This window comes from Misgurnus anguillicaudatus, chromosome 2 (assembly GCF_027580225.2).
Source record: "Misgurnus anguillicaudatus chromosome 2, ASM2758022v2, whole genome shotgun sequence".
NCBI classification, from domain to species: Eukaryota; Metazoa; Chordata; class Actinopteri; order Cypriniformes; family Cobitidae; genus Misgurnus; species Misgurnus anguillicaudatus.
Genome location: NC_073338.2, coordinates 26,604,254 through 26,628,068, shown reverse-complemented (window position 1 = coordinate 26,628,068; position 23,815 = coordinate 26,604,254). Strand labels below are relative to the sequence as shown.

The 23,815-nt window shown below is 40.5% G+C and overlaps 1 protein-coding gene across 3 annotated transcripts in view; it reads left to right on the top strand.

Moving 5' to 3' along the window:
- Positions 1 to 23,815, top strand: part of fndc3ba (fibronectin type III domain containing 3Ba) — a 152,053-nt gene that overhangs the window by 25,730 nt on the left and 102,508 nt on the right. The window contains exons 2-3 of one of the 3 annotated variants that reach the window (XM_055202170.2): positions 7,370 to 7,517; positions 11,540 to 11,615. In XM_055202170.2, coding sequence (XP_055058145.2) covers positions 7,398 to 7,517; positions 11,540 to 11,615 — 196 coding nt within the window. In that variant the 5' untranslated portion in view covers positions 7,370 to 7,397. Of the gene's footprint in view, positions 1 to 7,369; positions 7,518 to 10,515; positions 11,220 to 11,539; positions 11,616 to 23,815 lie in introns of those variants that run through there. The other 2 variants (XM_055202171.2, XM_055202173.2) reach the window with 2 other exon arrangements.

Sequence of the window (23,815 nt, the reverse complement as noted above, 5' to 3'; positions counted from 1 at the left end):
TCATTGTCTTGCACAATGTTAAATACACAGTCTGCTGTGAGTAGCCTCTTGACTGCAGAACAGGAAGTGGGTCGCTGTGTTATGTTCTGAATGGGAGAAAGTGATATTCATCTCCGGTTAGTCATTCAAAAATCCCTCACCTCTTCATTCAAAAAACGCCTTTCCTTTGTATTCCTGCAGACCTTCAAAAGGCTTCTGGAGAAATAGTCTTTGCACTACAGGGAGACTTTAGCAGGTGGAAAAGAAAGACATACTGCAGATAGACACGCCAAAGCACATCATAACAGTCACAGATCACCTTAGCAACTGCTCTAAGCTTTTACACACACCTTACTGAGGTCTCGTAGCTTGTGAGGAGAAATATGAGCAGTTCTGTGTTCCAAACAAGAAAAAAATAAAGGTTTAATGTGCTGTTTGTGGGTTTTGATGCTGGTTGTAAGAGTGTGGGCCACCAATGAAACAAGCTGCCCAAGGCTAGTCGATTCCTCTTCAAAGCATAAACCCTATGTCAGCTACACATTCACATGTGTGCATAAATCTGACCCTGTCTGTGAAATCCAAGCCAAATAATTATAATAATTTAGTGTATGAGCGGTCTCCTGGACAGGGTTTAAGCTAATCCAGGACTAGGCCTTATTTATATTAGGTCATTTAAGAAGTTTTTACAAACATACATTACAAAAAATGCTACTGGTGTGCATCTTGAGACAAAACAATGTCACCGATATATTTTAAAATTAGTGTTTTTAAATTAAAGCAGCTCAAACTTGCATTTTACTATGGGACTAAGATAAGCCCTGTCCGGGAAACCACCCTAGAAGACTAGTCTAAAGTCTAATAATTTAATATTGAAATCAGGAGCATCATAGTTTATTTAGATTTTTACGTTGATTTCAGTCTTACTGACCTTACTCTGTCAGTATTAAAGATGTCAAGGTTATATTTTCACAGAATGTTCTTTACATTTTGTAGGAGGATTTATTTAGCAAGCAGTAATTTACCAAAATTACTTAATCTGGGCTTTCACAGATAGAGCCACAGATATTAAAGTCCGCCTCAGTAAGGGGCTGGACACACCAAAACTTTAAAACACGGCTGAAAATGCCTTGAGATTATGCCGAATGCTAGCTGTTTTTCAGCCGAGCGCTTTGGTAGCCTGTGATACTTGAGCTGTGAGCCGGTTGGTTGCTGTGGAAATGTCCCGCCCCTCCTCCATTGTGATTGGATGGCCGTGTGAGAACTGACATTGATGAGCGGAGCTTTTCACTCAGAGTTGAATCTCTTTCAACTCTCGACGCTTAGCGCCGGGCTTGAAAAAAAACGCTAGTTGCTGGCTTATTTGAAAAACGCAGAGTTTCTATTGGAATCAATTGAAAACATGCGCCGGCCGCGGGCGTAAAAGCTTTGGTGTGCACGCCCCCTAAGGGGCTGATCACACCAAAAGCGTTTATGGCTGTTCCAAGTGTCTTTTTTGAATGATTTTCTATGGGCAGTGAGCGTTATGCGCGCTGTTTATGCGTGCCGAACGCCTTATGTTTTTGCCGCCTGCCTCACCACACGTTTTTGAAAGAGCGCTCAGAGCGGAAAAGCGCCCCATCAATCGTGTTTTTACACAAGGCTTTCCATTGTTGACTGCACAAACTCACTGGCCCTGTCCGAAATGGCACAATGCATGTGGACTTTCGGTCTCTTGGCCTTAAACTGCCTGTGCTCACTTAGTCTACGAGTCCGTAGGGTGTCCCATCTGTCGTTTTTATGCTCCAAAGTGTGCTCATCAGCGCCCCCTTTGCCTGCACATGTCTGCACTACATGATGTCATCAAAGCGTGGACTCTGAGGAGGTCCACAAGTCCGAAGTGTGCCATTTGGGACAGGGCCACTGTCTCCTGTGTGTTTGTGCACCTCTCACCCTCGATTAAGGTCAGAGCAAGTGTCCTGTTTTTAAAGTTTCTGTTTAAGTCTACTTACTAGACTTATAGTGATGCATTATTTTCTGCACTGATTTTTTAACAAAATCTGCAGAATTCTGATTGTAAAATTCGATAAGTTAAAATGTTTCTCATAAAATACAAATAATCCAGATTTCCCACAGATAATATTTCAATTATTTCAAATAATAATTTGAATAAAATTTCCTTAGAAAATGTCACAAATGTTTCCTATTAGAGTTTTAGAAGAGATCTAAACAATGACACACACAGAGCTTGGATCTGCCAAGTTTTCAATTAAAAGTATATTTAGTATTTTCAATATTATTGAAGATTTCAGTGCTCAAAAATGTATCATCAAATGCACATAAATCTTACTTATAATCTGTATAATCTACATTAATAAAATAAATAATATTCAAATAATTAAAGCTTTATACATGTTAAACAATTACACATTTCATTTTCTTTCTGAAACTGAAAACGTCATCAGATTCTTTGAGCAATGAAATTTTCTCTTTCATTGGTAACAGAGAGAATAGCGAAATTATATTTAACGCATTACACAACAAAGATATTAAGGGTGGGGAAGGTCTAGACCTTGACAGTGATGGTTATTCAAAAAGACAATTGGCTCTTTTAACTGAAAGGTGAGACTTCCTGTCCTGCAGCTGCTCTGTTCATTGTTATGGTTTCCACCAATCATTTTTCTGCGAATAGTCTATCCCATACTGTTTCTTGTAATGTTGATCCTCTGAGATTCAAGGGGGCATCAGGTTATCCTTAGTCATCCTACACTAGAAGCGAGATGGATGCCTTCACATCTTATACTGGGTTCTTCTCTTACCTTTCCTAAGCCTAAATGTACTCAACCTCATCCATGTTTAATCTAAATGCACGTGAGAGATGGTGACCATGGTATTGTGAAAGCTACAAAGCAAGCAGATTGAACAAATTTACATGGATTTAATCAGAGCTTGCTTGCTTCTATTTATTGGGGTTTGTTGGTACTCTGGTTTTGACTGGTGCCAGCTGGTTTGACTCACTTTGTTCATTTATTTGAGGTCAGTCTTAAAGAGAGCTCTTTAGAGAAAAGAGTGGAAGCAAGGAGGGCATATGAAAGGATAATGGGGCCCATCAGTGCCCTAAAATAACAGTTTGCTTTGCATAAGGTTGGTGCCGTCACCCCGTGGTATGAGCCCTGTGGGTTTGGGTGCGTGTTCGTGACATGAGCATTTGTGTGTCAGACATTGTAGGAAAGCGAGCGCTGTCTCAAACAGTGGTGCTTTCTGTTTTTCAAACTGAGAAGGGAAATTACTGTGAAAATGAGGTAATGAACGTTAAGTAGCCAGAAGGCCAGACTCTCATTCACGCATTCAGTTCTTCCACAAGCCTTTTCTCCTGTTGTGTCTGTTTGTTGTGTTGTAGAACCCTGTATGCTTACATATGTATTGTATGTTAACATTATGGCCAGGCTGATTTTTTGACTGAAATATGTTCCTGTAGCTAAGCTAGCAGAACTTTCAGTAGGAGTGCAAAAGGTTGTGGGTCCGATTCCCATTGATCATTTCAAATATTTTGAGTACTGTGAAGCAAATATTGTCTAAATGAATGTTAAATAATAATCTTTATTGGTTGACTACAAATCTATACATTTGTGATTGAATTACCTTTCTCCATTTCAACATTATTTTTGGAAGATATCTGCATCTGATTGGTTGATAAAGAAGCCTCAACTTTACATTAGGGATGCACCGAAATGAAAATTCTTGTCCGAAACCGAAAAAGAGGAAACCAAGGCTGAAAAACAAAACATTAAATTATTATGCCAATTATTCGTACCATTGCATTTATGGCTATCACTGTGTACTAACTTTACTAGGGGTGTGACGGATCACAAAACTCACGGTTCGGACCACATTACAGTTTTTGAGGCACGGATCAAATTATTTTTCAGATCAGCAAAAAGGGGGTTGGAAAAATCACAAATAAAGAAATTGCAAACATTTATAAAAAAGAACAAAGTTGCACATTAAGTAAGGTATGAATTCTGAAATTAGCATTAGGAACAGAAATCAAATTAAATGAATCATAACACTGTCTTTATTGTATAAATTAAATATAATTATTATTATTTTTAAAGCCACAGAAGTGATTTTCTCTTTGTCTTTGGTTGTTTGATTAACATTAACGACACAGACTTAGGTAGGTTAATTGAGGTTACTGTCTCTTTAAGAACAAATAAGCACAGACTGGTTTCTGACTGTAATCTATACATACACTTAAGACATAAACAAACAAACAAAAAAATACTGTGGAGATGATCTTGTTTGTACGTGCCCTGTCAATAACAGAAAGATTTTATGTTCGCTTGCTTTTTGAAACGCGTCTCTCATATGCACTACTGAGTGCCCTTAAATGCATGCCCACACAGAGACCGATGGTGAATCTCAAACAGCGCAGCATAAACGTTACATTGTTTTTCATTGCTTTATTCGCCAAATGTATGTTAATTGACAGTATGAGACACATTAGTGTAACTCTCTCAAAAGTTTACACATCACGTCGATCGATCGATCACGTCTGACACATTCAACCGCATGAACGTACAGAAAGCTGCTCACTTTAGCTCACTTTTTTTGTGGTTAAATGCGTCCACACCGCAAATGTTGCTTCAGACAAGCACCTGCAGGTCGTGGTTTCTGTTTGTGTCCTCACAACATTTCGGCCGTATTGGTTCGGTGATAAAAGTCTTTCGGACGAAAATTTTCGGTGGCCGAATATTCAGTGCATCACTATTTACATCAAGCCATTTTTTAAGTTTGTATTCAGAGTGAATCAGTTTTGTGTACAATTCATACAGTTAAATTGCATACTTTGTGTATATGTATCATATATATGTATCAGCTATTGGTTTTACTATTTAAGTCTTGACATATACAGGTAGGCTCAGTTTAGATCAGTACTGCTAAAGCAGATGATGCAGAAATGCTGAAAGGAAGGCAGGTTTTGTGGGCTCTTGGTGTAAGGTCAGTGGGGCCTTTTTGGCCCCGGCAGACACGTCTGTGAATTATGGTCTTTTACATCCTCTGTTAGATTTGAGAGGCAGTCTTTAGTTTTGGCTTTCAGCAGGGCCCCTTCGCACAAGGCCGTCTCTGATCCCACCACTTCTCCCAGCCTCAGCCAACAAGCGTCCGATTGTTACGTCCTATCCTTGAAGGAATTTTTCAATTTAGCTTTTTATCATTCTTTGGAATCGACACCTTAATAATCGGACATTATGCCGTAGTTGAGGGACTTTACTGCAGCCATCGCGACCACTAAAAATGAAGCAAAACAAAACGCATCAAAATATTAGTCAGCACTGGCTTTTCCGATTTGTATCTTTCTCATTGTAAGTTTCCATTATAAGTGGTACAAATCCTAAAATAAATGCAGGCTTGAGTTTCAATGGAAATCCTAATTATAGCTTTTGATGGGTGAGAGGCCGAGGCTTAACATAGGCCGTATTAGCTGGTAAAGCGGGATGGATCCAGGCATCAAAGCGGTGCAGTACGATCTGCTCATCTGTGCTAATCTCAGACTAACCACCCAGCACTTTAACCTGTCCCCTGTAACCAAACCTGCATCAAGACGGCTCTTCACAGCCGACAGCTGGCCTTTATTTAGTCATTTCGACTCTTTCTCTCCTGTTTTGCTATCTCAGTCCTGCATTTTCTCCCAGAATCCTTTCGTTAGCTCTCTGGCACTGCGGTTTGGCGGCTTTAAAAGGTCATTAATTATTTCTGGTTAGCTGTAGGGTTTTGTCACTGTGTGTGGCCGTCTGTTGGCCTCAGTCTCTCTATCTTTCTTCCTCTCTTCCTTTTATTCTTGAGTATATGATCGTGTTGTTTCTCAGTGCCTTTTCCATCCATCTATTTAAAACTGATGTCTCCAGTCATGGTATCATGCCTGACATTTTAAATATTCATATTGATCATTTCTCACTTTCTGGTTGTTTAAGCTACAAAAAACATTGTGTCTTTTTTCTGAGGTCATTTTAGGCAGTCATTTTGATATTTACTGGCTAACTAAAGCTTCACAGATAGTGGCAGCAGTGTTGTTGTGTAGGTCTTGCTGGATATCTGGCTTTGCGTGGTACTGGTGGTCCCAACCCTGCTGGGATACCAGATGCAGAGACAATCCGACACTCCGGATTGATCTCTATGCATTTTCAGGCCACACCATGTTCTTCCCGCTGCATGTGTCTCCCAGCCTTCAGTCATGTCGAAGACTTGGTGACCATCTGTGTAGTCTGTTTACCTTTGTTTTGCCATGTCAGTCTCACCTGATGCACTGCATAAACATGGAGCTTGAGGAGTGGTTAAAAGGCGAAGATGGATGGATGGAAAGTCAAACAGCGGAGAGGAACAAGAGAGAGATGGATGAACCACATATAGGGCAGGGATTGGATCAAATTTCTTTTTGTAATGTCTTCAGCATGTACGGTACCTGCGCAAGACCTTTTTTACATTAACAGAAAGAACAGAATGGAGGGTAAAATGTGTTTAAATGCTATATTTCTTATTGATAGTTATCTTATGAATAAATGTAAAGTTAGGCAAACAAATTGGCATTTGTTTTTGTATTGCTCATACTTGGAATTGAACAAACACTATTTTCTGCCCTGCCCTGTTTGTCATAAAGTGTTCAGCTTGATGTGCTTTTACTTTATTTTATGTAATCTGAAGGGGGTCATATTAGAGGCCCCTTTGGCTTGTGTCATACATTTACCCCTTGGCGAATGATGTGCTTTGGAGATATTCGTTTTTGTAAATGACCAACTGGTTGTACCACATACCTCGTGCCCTGTTTTCATACCATGGCATCACTTACAGTGGTAAAACTGTTTACATGTGTGTTTGTGTTGCCAAAGGGTGGTCTTGCATTCAAAACAGAGAAAGTTGCACATTCCTCCACCCCACCCTTCTTCTTCAATGACTCAGTGACCTTTTCATTCCTCAACCCTTCTCCCCTGTCCTCCATTAGCCCACAGTCACGCAGCACTAAACCGCTTGATCATTACATGCCTGTGTGAATAGTGTATTATCAGTGCATTAGTGATGAAATCACTCGGCACAACAGAGTTCGTGTACATGCGCTCCGGGGGTGAGCGGCCCCCTTTACATACTCTTCGCATTTCTTAAGGCCTCCTGGTTCACAATGACACTGCTATGCTCAACGGTTGGCTTCAGTTGCCTGCTGAGTCACTCGGTGAGATTCTGCATCTCTCATCCACTCAAGCTACAGCTCAGTCACTCAGACGTCACAAACCATCCGAGGATTGTGAAACGCCTCGAATAAACTAATGCATTCACTTCCCTTCCAGCATTTCTGCATCTCTTTTGTGCTACTTTGTGTGTTTTTCCTTAACTGATCGGTCTTTCATCTGTCTCCTTACAGAAAGGCAGTCCAGGAAAGTTCTCCATGAATGTACGTCACAATGATGATGACCGACCAGATTCCGCTGGACCTGCCGCCGCCGCTATTGAATGGGGAGGTGGCCATGATGCCGCACATGATTAATGTTAATGGGGATGGATCGCAACAGGTGAGTGTAAACCGTGCACTGGACCAGGCTCACACAGGGCTCAAGGCAAAAATTACCCAGTTGTATTCTATTTTAGATCTAAATATAGTTTAGGTCTTAATCTAGTAGGGGGTTGATTGCTTCACACTTGTAACCTTGAGCTCTCACAATATCACAATATTTGTAAAAAATTTATGAAAAGGAATTACGGGCAAATGTTGCTTATTATTAAAGATCACATATCAATTCTTTTATTTTTCAATTTTATTTATATAGCACTTTTCACAATTGTTAATTGTTTCAAAGCAGCTTTACATGATTAGATATAGGGGAAAACACTGAGAAATTGATAGATAATATAAGAAGCAGAATACAGCGGCTAAGAATAAACCGTACAAGCGAGCGTAGTAATAATGTAACGTATACAGGAAAGTGCTAAGTTAAGCCAATGTTGGCTGACTCTCCATGGGATGAAAAAAAAACCCTAGGAGAAAAACCCTGTGGGAAAACGCCTAGGAGGAGAAAAACCCTTGAGAGATATAAATATATATTTAATATAATATAAACACGATAGGGATATGAAACGTGTAAGTGGATTCAACTGGTTCAGCCGGTGGTTGTTGGTCAGGCATCGGCTGGGCATCACGGTGAAGGACAGCCAGTAGATCAGTGGTGTGATGACCTTCACAGCATCAGGAATTGGGTCTGTTTGTCTCATTGTCCTTGGGGTTGAGGACGAGACAGGGAGAGAAAAAAGGAATCCTAATAACACACTGCCAATCTCATGTTAATCTTGGTTACCTACAAAGTTGTCGCGTGCCGTGCAGTGATACTGGTGACTTCTACTCGACGTAGCAATGCTAATGCACCTTTGTTCTCTCACTCTGATTGACGTGCAGGCGTGCTTTTCCAGGGGTGAAGGGCCCAAAAAAGGAATATAGGGTCAATCAGTCGTAACAGGTGCCCATGTTCGAAAAACACTTTCCGAAACTTGTAAGAAAGAGGAGGCATGAGTTTGGCCCAAAGACTGTGTTAATAAGTCAAAATGAAACAAAATACAGTTAAACCCCCTCTTTAAGAAAGTTTTTAACATTGTCATTGTTTTCTATCACACTTTGCTGGATTTGTAGAAGTTTCTGGTAGTAGTTACTAAAGCTGAAGCGTGTTATGTTAAGATACTTTTTCTGTAGTTTAGTTTTTAGTTTAGTTTAGTTTAGTTTAGTTTAGTTTAGTTTAGTTTAGTTTAGTTTAGTTTAGTTTAGTTTAGTTTAGTTTAGTTTAGTTTAGTTTAGTTTAGTTTAGTTTAGTTTAGTTTAGTTTAGCTTTTATTTAGCTTAATTGATCCCCGTGGGGCAATTCATTTAAGCTTACATGGTGTCTCACAACTACGGGTGTCCCGATTTCGTTTGTAAATCAAAATCGATCAGATATTATATTTCATAAAAGTCTAGTCTAAAAATGGCATTACATTTTTTTTGTGCTTTCAAAAGAAAATAAGAAATCGAGTAAAAAAAAGTAAAATCGAGAATCGAATCGTGACCTTAGAATCGAAAATGTAATCGAATCGAGGATTTGAAGAATCGTGACACCCGTACTCACAACACACAAACACATACATTTAAACGCACACAAAAAAGAAAATCACCTACATTTGTTACATAAACGTATTGCTGAAGGCACAAAAGCAGCTGAATGTACAGAAATGCGAGATGATTTTAAGTACTTGTAAGCCATTCAGGTGATGAGCATCAACAGCTATATACAAGTTTGAATTGTTTGTTTGGTTAACCAATAAATAACTGGGGGGAGTGTTGCGTAAACTGTTTGAAAACCTTAGTTATTTGGGTATAAGTAGTAAAAATTATGTTTGCCCTAACAAACACTACTAATGTATCACAAATCACCCAAATATTTAAATAAGATTTCTAGTATCTTAAGTACATCATCATAATCTGACTTTAATATCTGCTGCTGTGTTCACCAGTGAAACAGAAATTGCAGAATTCTCTTTCAAAGATCTTAGTTTTACATTTTCTTAGCGTTCAGTCCATTGAATTTTTCATTCATCAGTCACTATGTTGGTCGAGAACAATAATAGCTGGTTTGCTGGTGCTACCTGGTCTACCCACCTGATATCTTGATTGTTTTACATGAAATTCGAGTGTTTTTCAGCTAGACAACCTTTTCCTTGATCAGCTTACTCTCTGTATGCCGTTTCGTTCAGCATGGATATATCTAAAACAATGAGGAACATTTCAGTGTTCTCATATTAGACATTCAAGGAACGTTGTGAGCCTTCAAAAATGCTTCACCCCTCTCACACATCTTTTTGTAGATCTGTGGTATCTGAGCAGATCAGTCTGTTCTGATCTCTGCTTTATGTACCGGAGATACAAAGCCCGACCATGCTTCCTCCGTCCATAGCGGAAAGAATATCAGACCCTTGAGAGATAAGAGAAAGTGCGTCTGCAACAGATTGTGAAGGTTAAGTGCTTTGAATCCTCCATGTTCTTGTCCACTCTTTTCTGCATCATGGTAAAAGAAAGTGAAACTTTCCTCTTGTTTAGCCTGGTTTTGGGGTTGTGGCTAGAAGGGATACAGCTACGACCTCGTTAAAATCTTGTTAAATTTTGCCAAAAAAGCGCTGTTTTCATCCTTATTCTACCCCTAAACCTAACCCTAAACCCAACATATTGCGTAGCTGTATCCCCTCTAGCCAGAACCTGGTTTTGGTGGTAAGTGTTGTTTTGGTGCTAGTCTAACTAGCCATGGTGTTTACCAGCAAAGCATGCCAGCCCTGTCTTTCTGGTGAACCTGGCCCTGCAAGGTAATCTTGTTGGTTAAGTAGTATTTTGATTCTTTAATGATTATTGTGTATTTTCACTTTTATCTTTGTCATCTGGTTTGTAATTTACTGATACTAGCTTTTTATGTTTGGATTTTGGTTGAGTATAAATAGTGCATTGTTAAACATTTTGAGTATGAGAACATCAATACAGTAATACAGGTCATAAACCTGAAATTGTTCCTCCACCCCTGACATTCGGTCTAACAGCACTGTTGGTCTATTCAACAGGTTGCCTGTGTGAGGTTATTGATTTACTTTATTTATGGAAGCTGGATATTTGTAAGTCGCAGGTGTTTGCCCAGCTTCCTCAATTAATTATCACACGCACGTCATACACTTTTTATTGCCCAATTTGATCTTAGCCTGTCTGGGTCTGATATGCAAAGGTGTGATGTTTGTGAAAGGTTGTGTAAGTGTACATTTGCATTCTGCTGTGTTACGTGTCTGTGTGTTTGGTAAGTCATTTATCTGCATTAGGTGTGTTCTGGGGAGAATGGTTTAGGGGAAAGGGAGGGCGAGAAATAGAGAACACATGCTCTTTCCCTTTTTCCTCTGGAAAGGCAGCTTGGCACGCCACCGTTTCCATAGCAACAGCAGCAGCAGCAGACAGTGTGCGTCTATATGTGTGTGTGTGTGTGTGGATGCCGGAAGTAGGTGCCCAGATCACCAGGGCTGAAGCGAGGAGATGGGAGGTCCGCCCGACACAACCATCAGGAGCGGAGCTTTGAGGAAACCCAGCTTCAGACACTCACACCCACACATACACACGTGCACGCTGCTGTCTTGCACAGGGCTTGGGCGCCATGGCGGGCCAACTTTTTCACATCTACAGGCACGTTTGCACTCTCAACAACCTGTGTGCAGAAAACATGATGGTAAGCAGCCCGGAGCAGAAGATTTCACAGTGACTGATGGCTCAGATGGAAATGCTGTGCTGTTTTCAGGGGGTTTTTGTGTGCATGTGCAAGCAAGCGCTTTGACAAGATGATTTCAACATCTGGTTACATCATTTTTCTTGGCTGCTGGGGTCACTGTAATGCAGTGCTTTTGATTCAAATGTTCCATGGCTATTTCAAAGTAAAATGTAACTTCAGAAACTTGTTTTTTGTTATCTCCGATTGTCTTCACTGGTCTTGCTGCGGTCTCAGAAGTTTTATAAATGCATGTCTAATGCCTGATTCCATATGTCTCACAGGTGATCTTCGTGCAAGTCAACCCTGGAGAGACCTTCACCATCAGAGCAGAAGACGGCTCCCTGCAATGCATTCAAGGTATGGCATGCTTTAAGACATTATCATGTGCTCTAACTTTGTGAAACGCAACAGGTACCATCTCCCTTCCTCCTGCTGTCTGCGTGCAGTGTAGCTCATTGTTTCTGGATTTATTCGGTGAATTGCATTTTGAGTATGCAATGTGCATCTTGGGGCGGTGCGAAATGAGTAGGTGCCAGAGTTGTTCCCGCTGTTCCTTTCTGTATAGTGTTTTCATAGCTAATCAGAACCATGGCTGGTGTGTTATTGGATTTGGAACTGGTGTAAACCAATGAAAGGCCGGGCTCAGGGCCATGACTGGCATGCTTCTGGGGACGTAGAAGGTATATAATAGCACAAAGCCTCTTTGTCTCGTTTCCTTCTTCCTTAACATTCAATGTCTTTGTAGCTAAATAGTGATGGATAAGATGCGTTGTTTACACAGGCTGCGGTTGAGTTCTCTTGACAGCTACTTTCTGCAGACAACATGAGTAATGCTGATGTTCAAAACATTCTTTTATTTTGCTTCCTTGTAATATCTGAATAAAATGTGGGAATGTAAAATAAACCGTTATTAGGAAACAGGAATGAATGTCTGTGCTGGTCCCTCCCCTGCTCGTACTGGCCCCTCCCTTTCCTTCACTGGCCCCTCCCCTGCTTGTACCGGCCCCTTCTCTGCCCCTCCCCTGCTTGTACTGGCCCCTACTCTGTCTGCATTGGCCCCTCCCCTGCTTGTACTGGCCCCTACTCTGTCTGCATTGGCCCCTCCCCTGCTAGTACTGGCCCCTAATCTGCCTGCATTGGCCCCTCCTCTGCTTTACTGGCCACTCATCTGCCTGCACTGGCCACTCCCCTGCTTGTACTGGCCCCTACTCTGTCTGCACTGGCCCCTCCCCTTCTTGTATTGGCTCCTAATCTGTTTGCACTAACCCATCCCCTATTTGTACTGGCCCCTCCTCTGCTTGTACCAACCCCTAATCTGCCTGCATTGGCCCCTCCCCTGCTTTTACTGGCCCCTAATCTGCCTGCATTGGCCACTCCTCTGCTTTTACTGGCCTCTAATCTGCCTGCACTGGCCACTCCCCTGCTTCTACTGGCCCCTACTCTGTCTGCACTGGCCCCTCCCCTGCTTGTATAGGCCCCTCCCCTGCTTTTACTGGCCACTCCCCTGCTTGTACTTGCCCCTAATCTGCCTGCACTGGCACATCCGCTGCTTGTATTGGCTCCTATTCTGCTTGCACAAGTCCACCCCCTATTTGTACTGCCCACTCCCCTGCTTGAACTGGCCCCTACTCTGTCTGCCCTGGTCCCTCCCCTACTTGTATTGGCTCCTATTCTGCTTGCACTAGCCCATCCCCTATGTGTACTGGCCCCTCCCCTGCTTGTACCAACCCCTCATCTGCCTGCACTGGCACATCCCCTACTTGTACTGTCCCCTCGTTTGCCTCCACTGGCCACTCCCCTGCTTTTACAGCCCCTCATCTGTCTCCACTGGCACATCCCCTACTTAAACTGGCCCCTCCTTTGCCTGCAATGGCCACTCCCCTGCTTGTACTGGTTCCTTCCCTGCCTGCCCTTGCCTCTTTTCTGCGTGCGCTGATGCTACCGCTACCCTGCTCACTGTATGTCTCTGCTTTTGTGTTCATCTGCTTTCATTCAGTCCTCACCTTGTGATTCTCTATCAGGTCTTTTTCTGGCATCACTCAATGTACTCACTGTCATCCATTGTGCTCCCAGTCATTAGTCATGCAAAGTTTCCCTATTGCTGAACATTTTGTCTAAACCAGTTCCAGTTTTTACAAGAAAAGCATCAGGGCCATGCCCAACAGTAACCTCTCTCTTAAACGGTCTATAAAAAGGTAGTGCTTTCAGGTCATGCCATTGTTTAGGACACAAGCACATCCACCGCTCAGTGAAAAGGTTTTGCTTGTGCCATCAAGTTATTGAGAAAAGCAGCCGAGGATACGGAGGACAAGGTGCGGCACACAGAGGAGAGGGGCCTTTAAATGCACGTGTTTACAAAAAGGTCACTGGGTTTAATTAGAAGTGTCGACTAAAGCAACAGGCTCTGAAGTAGCTGCTTTTTACAGAGAAGCTTCTTTGTCATTATGCAAACCTCAGAGCAGAAGCCTAGATTTAGGATTTTATATAAAGTAACCGATGTTTAGCCCGTGGACCGCTGGCAACCCAGAATGCACAGAAAAGCTTTCTGAAAAGGCTTGGGCCGAAAACACAGTTGGAAAGTCGAAAGGTTTAAGTAAATTCAAAGGATTGCTCTCTTTGTGGTCGAGTCACTTGATTTTTTGACTCTAGGCTTCTGGATTCATTCACATAGGCTATAGTGGAAATAGTGAAAAGAGGAGGACGATGGGTTAGAATTTTATAATTAAGGACTCTTGGCTTTCATTGGTCAGTTGTTCTCCTCCCACATTATGTTCTTTCTCTGCAAGACAGCACTTTTAGTCGTCCCACGTTGAGAACCCACTCACCTCTATATTTGACACTCTTTAAATGTTATGCTGTTTTTTTGGCAACTCTATCCAAAGGCAAAATTTGAACCCTTTACCTGCTAGGTGTTACATCCTTTCAGCCAGGTGTTGGAGTTGATGTGCTGCTTTGTGGATGAGTGACAGGTCATTACTGCACCCTGAGCCCTGTGTTTACTGGAAGTCCAGTCTGCTCCTATCTCTGCTAATTAGAATGGAAGAGGTTGAACTGTAATCTTTGTCTTGTTTAAACAGGGTGACCTTTTTCTTCATCCAGCTTAAAAACCCTCCACCACAGTCTGTTTTGGGCAGCATGCAAGGCCACTCTACCCTGCCTTCCCACACTTTTGCAAAGGGAGGGCGGTCTTGCTGTTTGAGTTCACTCTATCCTGGGTATGGGCTTCCTCATGCTGTATTTTTTTGTGGTGAGTTCAGTGTAGTGTGAAACAGAGACCTCAGATAGGCATTATCTTTAGCCCTGACTTTCCCTGCTGAAGAAGAGGGGTTGTGTTTTGACTATCCCAGTGCAGATGGAGGGATACACATGTTTATGGGACACAGGTTGATTAAAGAGGTTTTAGTTTTGATGTTTTCTGTGGCGGTGCTTTTGTTCGCATGATATTCAACTACACAAGCAAGTATTTTAATGAATCCTTTTTAAAGCGCTGCAGCATCTCAGTCCTTTTGAAACTTTTTCTAGATGGATTTCTGTTATGAGGGGCTGGTCAGGTTTGCTTTGGGCAGGCAGATGAAAGCCTTCACTTTTAATCGTTTTGCTTAAAGGGTACATATTATGAAAATCTGACTTTTTTCATGTTTAAGTGCTATAATTGGGTCCCCAGTGCTTCTGTCAACCTAGAAAATGCGAAAAAGATCAATCCAGTAACTTAGTTTTGGTAAACCATTCTTTGCAAGCATGTGAAAAAATAACTCATTGACATTTTGCGCCCCTTGTGATGTCAGAAAGGGATCTTATTATAATAGTACCACCCCTTAATCTGCACTATCCAACCACGGCACTGCCATTTAGTGCAGAGATCAGCTTTTTTGCATTTTAAAGGACACACCCAAAAACAGCACATTCTTGCTCACCTTTACAAAGTGGCAATTTTAACAGGCTATAATAAATTATCTGTGGGATATTTTGAACTAAAACTTTACATACGTACTCTGGGGACACAAAATATTTATTTGACATCTTAAAAAAAGTTTTGTGAAATGTCCCCTTTAAGCCTTGAAGGGATGGTTGACCCAAAAACAATAGTATTTGTTATTCCTACTATGGAAGTTAAAGGGTACAGTCTACAGTGTGCTTACCATCATTTATCAAAATATCTTCTTTTGTGTTCAACAGAATAAAAACTCATACAGGTTTAGAACAACATGAAGCTAAGTAAATGTTAACAGAATTTTCATTTTTGGGTAACCTATCCCTTTAAAATTAATAAAAATTTAATAAAAAGTCCCAATATCTCTCTGCTGTACTGTATGTTTATGTAATTGTGTATTTTTGAAGGTTTTGCTGAGAGCACATTATTCTCATCTGCATACTGTAATTTAGCAATAATGCATAACAGAAGCTTTGCTGTCAGCAAGCCCCAAATTTCTGCACGACGTGCTCCGAAAACATTTAGTTTTATGCTTCATAGTATATCAAGATTATATGTGCTGAATGAATTTGTCAGACACTCATGAGATTAACAGACAATGCTACATGAATTCAACAAAGGGCAAACAAAAACAGGCAAGGGAGACACATTGTGCTCTTGTTTTGATCAGTCTTTTACTGCAGGAAGACAAACGTGTGCTTGTCTTTGCCATTGAACTGTATCTGCATACATTACCTGAAGGTCATTAGCTATCTTTAAACGACCTCATGAATGGCTATTGTGGCACAAAGTGAGTGACTTTCTCAGTTTACCGTACTCTCACAATGCAGTGTGACAGAGAGGCAGACAGTTCATGAGGGCACATGTATCCAAGTATTTGGAAGAATAGCAAAAATCAATAAAAAGTGTGATTTTATTTTCCAACTTGAATTTTTTTTATGATGCTTTATACCATGGAGCTGTTGAGTACTTTATTCTGATTGGTTGATAAATGTTCCAGGGGTATGCATTATTTTTCTATAAACGCACACCTGACCTGTTAAATGTATTAAAATAACCACAAGAGCAATGTCATAGCAATGTCTCTAGTGAGTGTGGTAAAAGCAGTATAACTGTCTGCGGCCCTTTGAATTATTTGCAAATAATGCACACTTGGGTTCCTTACGTAATACAGTGGTCCTGTAAGTCACTTGTGAGAGGGTGGTGTTAGCAGCATAACTGTCATAGGTTCGATCCGAGACAGAGCGCAGTTATGCTAATTTGAAAACCACGCCCACTGTGGGGGGAAACAATCCCATCGTCTAAGTTGACTTTGTATTGAGAGAAGCTGCCTCCTTGTCATTTGTGGCTTGTAACAAAAAACAGAATAATGACTAAAAGCTGCTGTGTGACAAGGTGTACAGCTAACAAGCCAAAAAACCCAGAAATAAGTTTTTATTAGCTGTCGAGCCGTAAAACCCAGCCTTTAAGGAGAAAAAAGTGGTTCGCCGACTACGTTTTCCTCTAGTGGGCGCAGATCTACTAATAGTATTACTATGAAAAGATACCAGTTTCCACTTTTGTGTCTTTAAACGCTCGTTTTTTGGGGGTCGACAGCTTATAAAAACTTATTTCAGTTTTTTTTGGCTTGTTAGCTGTACACCTTGTCACACAGCAGCTTTTAGGCATTATTCCGTTTTTTGTTAAAAGCCAGAAATGACAAGGAGGCAGCCTCTCGCAATAAAAGTCAATGGAGACAGATGGATTGTTTCCCCCCCGGTGGGCGTGGTTTTCAGGTTATGACGTGTTGCGCTCTGTCTCTTTACACATATTAACAAAATGTACAGTATAGCTTAAATGCACTGTAAGTCCCTTGAGATGAGTGTCTGGCAAATGCACGGATGTAAAACTAAAAACAATATACAAAAGTGGCAAAATATTAGCCTGGCTCCGCCCTCCCACGTGCTTCAGCTTAATTTTCATTTCGCTTCAGTACTACGTCTGGGACTGCTGTGTAGAGTTTTGTTTTCTCTTGCAAAAATCTGCAGGTCCAATCAGCGAACAGAGGGGGGTGGCTAAGAACGATGACGTTGAGGTCGTGCAATGTTTGCTAAGTTTAGTTGGTCTGATCATTCGGACTTGTTGTTTCCGACGGGAATAGTTTTAAACTTCAACAGAGGACCCTCCTTAACGGAAGTAACGCTTTGCAATGGAGTGTGGCCAGACTCTCTGTACAAATGAAATGAATGTATGAGAGTCTGGTTGGACCAGGCTAGCAAAATATGGCCTGGTCTTAAATTTGATTGGTTATGGTGGCACTTTTGTTTACTTTGTAGTCTGATTGGTTTGAGAGGTACACTGTAATTAGTATAGTGTTTGGGGTACAATAGGACTTTACTGGCATTATTGTGTTTACAACCGAATTCAGAGTTTTGGACAAATTTTTATTAAACTATTATAAACTTGACACACTTTATTAGATGCACAATTCTCATGCATGAGAACGTCCCTGCATTCCAGAGTACTTTATTGCGTCCGTGACTTTGCATGTCTAAAAACACTCAACATAGCATTAGTGTACTGCAGGAACTGATAAATGAGACTTCATGTGACTTATGCACAGAACATGTGCTTATATTTGCTCAGCACAGAGCTGTGACGAATAGGAGGGTGACTGACAGAATCCAAACCGTAGACCCGAAGGCAGCTTTTCTGTCTCCAGTAGAAGTATTCCAGAGGTGAAAGTGTGCTACAATCTTTAGGGTTTATTTATCTACTGTATGCGCATGGAGCAGCTGGTCCTCTGTTTATGTTTGGGAGCCCCGTCGCCTGAGAGACAGGTCTGCAGCTAGATAATAGGTCAGCTGGAGATACACTCAGGTGCTGTGCAGTGACATGCTTTAAATAGGTTTTAATCTATTGTAAGAAAGAGTGCGGATGGGAAAGACCAATATTGTCTGGAATTACTGATGGGAGTATCCGGCTTTAATGCAGGTGATGTTCGTCCACATGTTGACTACCACTCTGAAAAGGAAAAATTGTGGTCATAAAAGACCATTTCTTTGTTAATGACATCAAATCCAAAATCCCCCAAAAAGTGTAAGGGTGAGTTAATAATGACAGCATTTTGGCTACAAAATTCTTTAAAGATCCAGAATAAACACTGACTTGTGTACAAAAATGGGACTTAACAATTGGTCACAGAGTGAAAGATCGAGTGAGATAATTCGGATCGAGTGAGAGAATTCCCAGTCTACTGGCCCAAGCTCAAGCGAGCTGAGCAGCATGGGGTGAAAGGGTTTATTTGGATGACCGTGGCCAGAGAGGCATGGCCAAAGACGGTTCGGCGGCTTATTCCAGATGTGCCTCACAGGACTGGCATAACATTAAAGCCCTGCTGCCCATTCCTCAGCCACACCCTCTTGGATGATAGAGAGAAATAAGAGAGACAGTGTGAAACAGATCAGGTCTGCATACCGTGGCCTTCTCAGATCTTTGCATTTGCACTTTAACAAAAATGTCCTTCGCTTCTTATACTAATAACCAGTTGTTGGAAAACTGAAATCCATGACCAAACCCTAAATGGAAACTTGATTTCATCTGGAGAGAATGTAAGGTCCAGTAAGTCTCCATTAACAGGAAGGCCCAATGTTTTTAGTGGCTATGCATTTTGGATTTGTATCAATGTAGTTGGTGTGGTGGGGATTGGAACGGGGAGTGCAGATGTGTTCTAACACAAGGCAAAGATCTCTGCAAAAAGGTATCCTTTAGGATCGTCTCAATGGCAGTTACTCGATGCAGGGTTTTCAGGTGGTACGCGCTGAAGTCTGACCTTTTTGCTCAAGTCGGTTTTTCGGCTAGATTGTTTTGAGACATTCACCAGAGCCTTAAATCCCCTGTGACTAATTACTCTGAACTTAGTTCAAAGAGAAGACCAAGTTTGATTTCCGATAAGCACAAATGAACACGCCTCTATATTTCTCAATTGCCAATAAATGTTGCCATGTCAGAGGTGGTTGCAACATTAGCTACATTTAAAGTGCTTTGTGGTTGCGTGACAAAGCACCACTTTGGCAAACCCTTGCGTTTTTTCCACGGTCCACGGGCATGCACCCATTGAAATGAGTGGATTCGGAGCATTCTCTGACGTAGGGTACTCTCTAGTGTGTACTTGCCCTTACATTGTAGCGCCGTCCAGGTTTCCAGGGTAGGCTTTGTCAGGCTTAGTCAGTTTTTGAACATGTTTTATGACCTCTGTCTGATCTCCGTCTCAATGGTTTAGAAGTCCAGATGCAGCTATTCCAATAATGACTGCTAATGTTCCTCGGAAACAAAAGGGTTTTTGGATGGATCCGGGCAGGCCGTTTCTTAACCCTCATGCTAAACTGAACTTCTCAAGTCTGTCTGCCAGCTCCATACTCCACCTTTTCCTTTGCTCTCTCCTCCCCTCTGCTTCTCCTCAGCCAGACGCTTACACGTAGACCGTTTTAAATCTCTCTTCACACCTTCTTTTGCATTCTCACCCTTTTGCCAGGAGTCTGGTCCGTCTTTTGCAGTAATATTTTAATGCTTACTCTACACTCGCTCCCGCTCTCCCTCTCTCTTTCCCTGTAGGCAGGCTGATCCAGACAGCTCAAGTGTGACCTGGCAGAAGTTTTGTTGCTTGCTTACGTGGCTCTGCTGTATCAAGGCTGCTAAAATCCTTCTCTTGTATTTTCTTCCCTACCTCCATCATTGCAGTCGCTGGCAGTCTGTACTTCGCTCTTTTAAAAAAATCTCATCATAATCCAAATTTTGATTTCAATTATTGATTTCACATTGATTTTAATCTTTAACATGGCCTTGCTCAATATTATGGCCTTAGTCAATATTTAAGATATTAAAGGTGCAGTGTGTAATTTTTAGAAGGATCTCTTGACAGAAATGCAAAATAATATACAAAACTATATTATCAGGGGTGTATAAAGACCTTATATAATGAACTGTTATGTTTTTATTACCTTAGAATGAGACATTTTTATCTACATACACAGAGGGTCCCCTTACATGGAAGTCGCCATTTTGTACCACCATGTTTCTACAGAAGCTCTTAACGGACAAACTTTTTTATTAAGTTGTCTCCAATGATGACATTTTTGTCATGTGTCGACTACCGTAGCTTCTCTATGCGTTTCAAAAGTGAGGGGTGAGCTGTGAACTGAGCTGTTGGTTGCAATTTGCTACCAGAGTCAAAATCATCTGTATTGCCACATGCTTTTTTTTTAAATGACTTATTCTTTGTGTATTGGTGCTTTAAATTACAGTAAAAATAAAGTTAGGTTATAAAAAGCTTTTATAAATACATCTATAAGAACTTTGCTATAATAAAAATATAAAAACTTAAAGCATTACTATAAAAATATGAAAATTAAGAAATTGTAGAAAAAAATAAAACTGTACATTAGTGCAATTTGGAATCTTGTCACATAATTATCCTAAAATCACTTTGTTTGAATAAATACTCGAAGTCAAGATGTGTACTGTTTTGGTTGAACTATCCCTTTAAGAAAACAGCTTATTAGCCTCCCAGCTCAGTTTTTTTGGATATGGAAAACGCAACTGAGAGCTCAGTGGGAGCTTTTCCTACAGGTTTTTTAAGACTTCCTCTTGTAGGTCTTCAGTTGATGGCTGTTTGCAGTTTGTAAGTGGAGCACTGTTGTCTCTTAACATCCTTCTCAGTTTGTGGGCAGGTCAGAATAGTCATACAATAAACCAACCAGCTGAAAAAATGTTTGCACAGTTCCACATGTGTGTGTGTTAATGATTTTCTATATCTATACACTTTTCCCCTCATCATCTGAACCTTGCTGTTGTCTGTCGATAAGCGAATCCCCTTTAATATGTCTTGTTTCAACACAGTTTTTGCTAGTGTCAAAATGCTATTGGTTTTAACTATTTTCAGGCACTGCGTAATATCACTGCGCCTCCTGCGGTCGTGTTGCGGCGGCAAAGTCCTTGATTGTTACGCCGGAATGAGAGTGTGGTTCCTGGCCATATCTGCCTAGAAAATCAAAACTTTAAATTTTCCATCGGTCTTAGTATAGCCTACAATGTAACTACAGAAGGGTCAAGCTTCAATAGGAACAATATTGAAAACTTTATTTTTTTTAGCACGATGCTAATGGTCTAATCAGATTCAGTGGATTGTGCTAGGCTATGCTGGGAGTGGTACCGCCGGACCCGGAGATCAGCTGAATGGATTCCAAAACGGTAAAAATCAAATGTTTAACTCTAGGGGAGCTGGAAAATGAGTATATTTTTAAAAAACGTTTGTCTTTTCTGTAAAGGATACTTGCAGTGGCGTCTTAAAATTTGACTTATGAGGCAGCTTAAAGTCATCGCTTGTCTATAATATTGAAAAAGGCTATTTGTGTAGCTTCACTGTGGTTTTGGACAGAACCATTGTGTGCGTGTGCGCATGTCCTTTGATTCACTTCCCAACACTAGACCGCTCACCCAAAGCTCCTTAAAGCTCTGCACATGCAGTTGTTATAAACGTCCTGTAAATGCAGTAAATGCAAACCAATGCTACTGGTCATATGGTCGCGATTGTCCTATATGCCAATGTTCCAGCTCTACTTGGCAACGCTCAGTGACTGCTTTGGGTTTGTTTCTTTTATCTGGTTCTTCTGGCTGGAGATAGCAGATTAGAGAGAAAGAATGCGAGGCCTGGGTCTGATAGCACCATGAGGGACTGTGAATTTCAGCTATGGGAAGCATGGCCTTATCCTCATCCTTATGCCTGAAAGGCATTTAGGCATTCTTTCCCTTGTCCCTTTAGAGAAAGTTCAACTAGATGAGGTATACTGCTCACATTTTTGGTCTCAGGTTGCATGTAGCTAGGATGCTGATAATTGACTTCATGCCATTGACGTGTTTTATTGCTGTATTTGCTATTTATTGCATTGGCATGTGGCAGTGTTGAAGTTCCTTATTACCTGTCATAACTTTCCCATGTTGTTTTTTTCTGGGAAAAACATCTGTTTAAACACCCGTGCTATTTAACCAGAGGTATTTAAGATACATTGTACTTGCGATATATGTGACCCAGTCTGAGAAAAATCAGCTTAAATCATTTGGTAACACTTTATTTGAAGGGGTGTTCATAAGACTAACATGACACCTTTAAAATCATGACATGACACGTGTCATGAACATGAAGGAGATTTTATGCACATTTATGACAACTGTCATTAAGTGTCATTTGTTCAATTATGTCATTTTTAATGCAAAGATGGCATTGTTTGAGATGTCTTTGTTATGACAATTTAACATAAACCAATACATTACAACTTGCCATAAATCTGTCATAAACATGACATAACAGAATAATTATCAAACTTAAGAAACTACTTAGCTTTATGGGTTAACGTTACATTAAACTGTCATTTAAATGTCATTAGGTGTTAATACTCTGCCAAATAATTTTAAATACCATAACAAAATGTAACATATACGTCAAAATATTATACTTAACTTTATGTATGTGCACAATACATAAAAAACAGAACTTATTCTTCCTCACACAGAGGGCTCCGGGATTTTCTGACATAGAAGAAAAAACTAATAAAACATTTAATTAACTTAATTTAATTTAATGTAATTAACTTTGCAGAGAAATGGACCCAACGCTGCATGGCTTAACCCATTATTGTATTATTTTCATTTAATTTTAGGTGAATCGGTCACTAAATGCAATAAATTATATTCTTATCAATATAATTTATTATTATTATTATTAGTAATAATATTATTATTGAATGATTTTATTTTATTTGTTAAACACATGAAGGAAACTTAAAAAAAACATTATGAGCTGAAGAATATTCATGATGTTGTTATAAAACTATTTGACAGAGTATTAAAACTTAAGGACATTTTAATAACAAATTATATTTGTACCACTGCAGTTGAGGTCAAGAAAAATATTCATAATGCTGTTATAAAACTATATGACAGAGTATTAACACTTAATGACATTTTAATGACAAATTCAATTTGTATCACTGGTAAAAAGTGTTCGGCTATGGTGTCTTGGTAATATCAAGTTGTCATGAAAAGTTATGATGTATTGTTAATGTCAAGTTGTCATAACAAAGACATCTCAAACAATGTCATCTTTGCATTTAAAATGACATAACTGAACGAATGACACTTAAGCATCCTTACCAGTTGTAGGGCAGAAAACATTTTCAAAGATAGGAACACACAAATATTTGTGGGTTTCAAGCATGTAACTTTTTTGTTGTGCCGCCAATCTATTTCTTTGTGATTTTACTAATGGCGCCCGCACCACTACGTGACGTCACATAAAAATCAATGTATAGTTAAACATTTATACCAACACGACCATACTGTATATATTTTCCTTATAAGTTTCTTTAATTTATTTGTCAGAGCTTGGACTAATTTGTTTTAGGTGCTCAGGAATGGCTGGAGGGAAATCCTGGCCTGATTCATAAGCATCTGGATTCGAAGAGCGGGGCGAGGCCTGGTTCACGTGTAAGACGAGTGAGGTGAAGGTGCTGTGGGGGAAACAGCTTGTTTCCTGACTTGACAGCGCAGATTTGAGATTGGAAAGATAAGAAGTGAATTTCCACAGCGCAGC